This window comes from Schistocerca gregaria, chromosome 7, assembly GCF_023897955.1.
Source record: "Schistocerca gregaria isolate iqSchGreg1 chromosome 7, iqSchGreg1.2, whole genome shotgun sequence".
Lineage (NCBI taxonomy): Eukaryota > Metazoa > Arthropoda > Insecta > Orthoptera > Acrididae > Schistocerca > Schistocerca gregaria.
Window position 1 is genome coordinate 345202208 of NC_064926.1, and position 6000 is coordinate 345208207.

The following is a 6000-nucleotide window of genomic DNA, read 5'->3' on the forward strand; positions in this document are numbered from 1 at the left end:
GGTAAAGAAGAAGAATATTACTGAAACTTCCTCTCTACAGCGGAATGTGCGCTGTTTTGGAACTTTCTGATTTACTAATACACAGTACTGGCAGAGAGGTACTCGTATCATTAGTACAATAAAACTAAGTTCTAAAAAGCTTATTTAGATAGTTAATTTTCATAATATTAATAAAGAAAGACATCCAACGAGACATAGCCAAAAATATGGTAATAGGGTTCACACAATTTCTGTTTCAACAAACTACTCGACGCCACGCAATATACTGTTGATATATGCCAACGTCTGAAGATGACAGCGTGGCCGATACATGGTTAAGATCCGGCTGTTGAGGAAACGGATCATATTTCAGATTTACGGACAGAAATTTTTCTCATGGCTATCAGTACTGCCAGAAGAGGAGCTGTGTGGGAAGGGATTGAAGGGGGTGGGGGAGGGTCGCGAGTTGTGTCTGGACAGGTCAGTCGGTAAAGCACTACCGTGCGAAAGCCAAAGGTTTCAGGTTCGAATCCAGTTTTCAGGTTTGAATCCCAGTCCGGCACACAACTTTGATCTGCCAGGAGGTTTCAAAGCAGCGGACTTTAAGTTGCAGAGTGCAAGTTCCTTCTAGCCGTCAGAATGTTAGAGATTTCGCAAATGATCGTCAATAACACTATCTTCACTTGGTTCTATTCCACGTACGTTTACTTCCACCTGTCGAACCAGGTCTGGCGCGCCATTTGTCTACTACTGCACCCTGTGATGTATACCGGTTACAAAATGGGCCTATGTGTTTGAGAGAAAAGGATGTTCAGTCTTTAAAAAATGTATTTATATTTTTCGCAGCAGGTTATGGTGTGCGGTGGAGGGTACTTTATATACCATAGTCACTTCCTTCTTTTCCTCTCTCAGTCGCGATTGTTGGTAAGCCTTCAGGTGAACCCGAAATCTCCTAATTTTACATTTATAGTGTTTTCACCAGACAGAGAAATACTCAGGAGGAAGCAATATGGAGTTCAAAAGAAAAAGTATCCACTATTTTGAGAGGTGGTAGTGTGGACCCAAACAAGGAAAAAATGAATGGTGAACATGAGCTCTAGATACACTATTGGCCATTAAAATTGCTACACCAAGAAAACATGCAGATGATAAACGGGTATCCATTGGACAAATATATTATCCCAGAACTGACCTGTGATTACACTTTCCCGCAATTTGGGTGCATAGATCCTGAGAAATCAGTACCCAGAACAACCACCTTTGCCCGTAATAACGGCCTTGATACGCCTGGGCATTGAGTCAAACAGAACTTCGATGTCGAGTACAGGTACAGCTGCCCATGCAGGTTCAACACGATACCACAGTTCATCAAGAGTAGTGACTGGCGTATTGCGACGAGCCAATTGCTCGGCCACCATTGACCAGACGTTTTCATTTGGTGAGAGATCTCGAGAATGTGCTGGCCAGGGCAACAGTCGAACATTTTCCGCATCCAGAAATGCCCGTACAGGACCTGCAACATGCGGTCGTGCATTATCCTACTGAAATGTAGGGTTTCGCAGGGATCGAATGAAAGGTAGAGCCACGGGTCGTTAACACATCTGAAATGTAACGTCCACTGTTCAAAGTGCTGTCAATGCGAACAAGAGATGACCGAGACGTGCAACCAATTTCACTCCATACCATCAGCCGGGGCCAGCATGGCGATGACGAATATAGGCTTCCGATGTGCGTTCACCGCGATGTCGCCAAACATGGATGCGACCGTGATGACGGTAGAAACATAACCTGGATTCATACGAAAAAATGACGTTTTGACATTCGTGCACCGAGGTTCGTCGTTCAGCACACCATCGCAGTCCCTCGTGTCTGTGATGCAGCGTCATGGGTAACCGCAGCCATGGTATCCGAGGTAATAGTCCAAGCTGCTGCAAACGTCGTCGAACTGTTCGAGCAGATGGTTGTTGTCTTGCAAACGTCCCCATCTGTTGACTCAGGGATCGAGGCGTGGCTGCACGATCCGTTACAGCCATGCGGATAAGATGCCTGTCATCTCGACTGCTAGTGATACGAGGTCGTTGGCATCCAGCACGGCGTACCGTATTACCCTCCTGCACCCACCGATTCCATATTGTGCTAACAGTCATTGGATTTCCATCAATGCGAGCAGCAAAGTCGCGATACGATAAACGGCTATCGCGATAGGCTACAAGCCAACCTTTTTCAAAGTCGGAAACGTGATGATACGCATTTCTCGTCCTTACACGAGGCATCACAAAACGTTTCACCAGGCAACGCCGGACAACTGCTGTGTGTGTATGAGAAATCGGCTGGTAACTTTCCTCATGTCAGCACCTTGTAGGTGTCGCCACCGGTTCCAACCCTGTGTGAATGCTCTGAAAAGCTAATCATTTGCATATCGCAGCATCTTCTTCCGTCGGTTAAATTTCGCATCTGTAGCACGTCACCTTCGTGGTGTAGCAATTTTAATGGCCAGTAGTGTATATGAGAGCACTGCTGATGTGAAGCACACCTCTTCTACTGCAAGCTCTTTGCTATTACGAACGACCTACAGTACGCAGTAAACAAATTAGAACACATTATCCTGTTAGTGTGAAGCAGCAGAACTGCTATTACACACTACCTCCACTTGTGAGTCATCGCTAAGGGAGGTGCCCAATATGGTGTTCATTCATAGTAAGGCGTGCTTCTGCTCGACGTCTTAGGGGATGACACACTCTCTAAAAAAACTCCAGTTTGGTCACGGATGCGCTGGCAGGCCTGTTATGTTTATACGTGATGAATGGGACTTGCATACATCAACTGTGCCCACTCCATTTCCCATTAAATGTCTGTGTGAGGTACTCTCGGACGTTTAGAGGAAAATGGGATGGTGCTCTATCATACATATACCATATCTCCAGTGGTTTTTTGGAACGTGCTGGATGTCCTCATTTGTTTACTGCGTTCTGTGGGTCGGTCGTAATAGAGAAAAGCTTTCAGTACAAGAAATGTTCCTTGGTGTGAGTATAATGCTTTGTCACCAGTACTTCAAAGGCAGGTGCACCTCTAATTTATCGGATTCTATGTAATGATCTTATACCTGATAGTGTGGTTTTACCATTACCTTGTCTGATATTTATGGCAGTATTTGATATCAGACGGTGTGGTTTTATTCATGTCGAAGTTTCATATCTTGCGATAGTATACGTAGCTCTCCTTTATTTTCGAATTTATGTAATGATTTGGATCTGAGTACGTGGTTTGCCACTATTTAATTCTGATTTTATGTAATCGTTTTAAACCTGAATGTGTGGTTTTTAATAACGTTTGTTTCTTATCTTTCTTTTTAATAATGTTGGAGTTCCTTATCTTGCTATGTCGTACTAGGTTATCTGAAAATGTCTGTGGATCTATTTGTTGGTGTTTTGAAAATTTGGTTTTGAATTAATAGTGCCGTCGAGGCGTTGAAAGCTCGTGTCATCGGATTGCCGAGTTTGGCGCTGGACGATGACGTATGGACGACTATTGCTTCCGTTACAAACTGTAACTTAAATACCCTCTTGTAAAGATTTCTGTTTGTATTTGAAGTATACAATTGTAATGCTTGTTGCTGCTTGTGTTGTTAATAATTTTATAAGAAACTGAAAAAATAGCAGAGAAAAAACAGAATTTAAAATAAAGTTGCTGGTAGACGGCGCAGTTACGATTAGCCCCCCGTATCCTGGTCTTCCTAATGCTTCCCACACTGCGATGTCTTAACTAGGTGAATGCTCAGTTGTGCACTACTTTATAACGATGTGTGTAACTAAAATGGTCATGCAGCTTTCGTAATGGATGGTATTGCATAACTTGTGGTATGTACCAATTATCATCAGTTATCTTTGTACTGTGGCACTGATTTGTAGTGCACGGAGTACGTAGTACTTGTTTTATAAGATGGGCTTAGGGCTTGAAACTAATCATCAACAATAAAAATTAACAACGAGACATTTTTGACTCGATTTGGCCGACACTGCCATCACTCAAAATATGGAATATTTTACTTTTAACGCTCCATATATTCCAGACTGAAGCACACTCCGCTGCAGAATGAAAGACCCTATCTAGGCTGTGGCTAAGCTATCTCCCAGAAATATCCGCTATTCTAGGAGTGCCAGTACCGGAAGATTTGCAGGAGAACTTCTTTAAGGTCTCGCATGCAGGAGATGAAGTACTGGCGGAAATAAAGCGGCGAGGATGGGTTGCCTCGATTTCAGTGGGTGGAGCATTGGCAACGGAAATTAAAGGTGCTGGGTTCGAGTCCCAGTCTGGAACACAGTTTTATTCTCCTAAGCAAGAACACTCCGGTTCTTTTGTCTGCAGATGAACGAATGCTGCGGCTCTGCCGATGGGCATTACTTACTGAAGTTGGTGTCGTAGGCGTACTTCCCCGACGCAGTGGGCGGCGGCACTTTCCTGCCCTTCCCGCGTGAGCTGGGCGCCGGAGCCAGCCGCGCAACGGGCCGGATCAGCTCGACGTCTTCCGGCGTCTCCTCTGGGGGCGACGGCTGCTTGTTTTCGGTAACAGTGGCCGAGGGCGAAACTTGTGGGGGCGGAGTGGGCGGCGCGCCCTGTGGCCCCGGCGGGGACGGCTGCGGGATTCGGCCGTCCAGGAGCTCCACCTGGCTGTCCGGCAGCTCCTCCGCCTCCGCCGCCGCCCCCGGCCCCGCCCCTTCCATCTGCTGGTCCGCCGCCGCCCACCCCAGGGGCAGCAGCAGCAGCAGCAGGGCCAGCGCGCACGTCCGCTGAAGGCTCCGTCTCATCGCGGCCGCTTTCTTCACGGTAATGAGCGCAGCCGTGCCGCGCCCGACCGCTGCAGGTGCCAGAAGTGGGGATGGCCGGCCTTTATCTGGCGGCCAACGATTGTGAGCGTCTGCGTCTCGCAGACAACGAGAGAGCTGTCCGCCATATAGGCAAGTAACCGAAGTAATCACCTAAAGTGCAGGTCATACAGCAACGAATGCGTTCTGTTATCTCGCAATTAATCACAATCAGAAAATGTCACATTGTACTGAGTGTTTCAGAAGAAGTCAAAGCTTAGTCACGAGTCGTTTTGTATACACGCAGAGCATTTAATGAGATAATATCTAAAACTGCAGGTAAAAACTCCGAAAAATAACAATAAGGGCAGACATATTAGGTGCAATCAAAAAGTTTTAATTGTCTTCTCGAAAAATGAAGTGGCGTAGTTAATTTTTGATTTGTTTCCCTACATACATTGACGGTGAAAAAGATCGGAACATCAAGAAGGAGCTGTACGACATAAATGAAAGTTGATAGTCGTCTATCTATATATGAAAGATTGCGTCTATTAAAATTTCGCGCCAGTCGCATACGAGGGGTGTTAGTAGCGCAACTATGAGCATGTAAATCAGGTTTGGTCTAAATTAGCGCTGTAACGATCGTGAGCGTTGGTTACTTTTGATATTGGAAATGGTGAGCTGACGTTAGTCAGGAATGCATTTAATGCGACAAAGACGCCATTACCAGCACCTCACTTAGTTTATATGACGCCGTATAATTTGACTATCAGAAGCTGGCTGTTATTGCAGAAAAGCTTGGCGGGAATATAGCCACTGTACGCGACTGTTGGCGTCGGTGGTCGCGAGAATATACAGTCGCAAGGAGACCAGGCCCCAGATGGCTACGTAACGCTACCGAGAGGGAAGGCCATCGGTTCGGACGTATGGCTATGGCGTACCTTACTGCATCTGCAGTAGCAGTTTGAGCAGTAGTTGACACCATGAGACACAACGAACTGTTCACAAATCGGTTATTAAACGACAGCCCTTCAGCGCGCATTCCACTAATGCCAAACACAACCATTTGCTACTTCAGGGCCGGCCGCTGGTGGCCGAGCGGTTCTAGTCGCTTCAGTCTGGAACCGCGCAACCGCTACGGTCGCAGGTTCGAATCCTGCCTCGGGCATGGATGTGTGTGATGTCCTTAGGTTAGTTAGGTCTAAATTGTTCTAAGTTC

The 6000-nt window shown here is 46.2% G+C and overlaps 1 protein-coding gene across 2 annotated transcripts in view; it reads right to left on the reverse strand.

Annotated features, from left to right (window-relative positions):
• The window catches only part of LOC126282127 (protein mesh), a 272702-nt gene extending 267857 nt beyond the window's left edge, over positions 1-4845 (reverse strand). Inside the window, exon 1 of one of the 2 annotated variants that reach the window (XM_049981598.1) lies at positions 4385-4845. In XM_049981598.1, the coding sequence (XP_049837555.1) occupies positions 4385-4784 (400 nt within the window). In that variant the 5' untranslated portion in view covers positions 4785-4845. The remainder of the gene's footprint in view (positions 1-4384) is intronic. The other variant, XM_049981597.1, reaches the window with a different exon arrangement.
• Positions 4846-6000: the final 1155 nt, after the last annotated feature.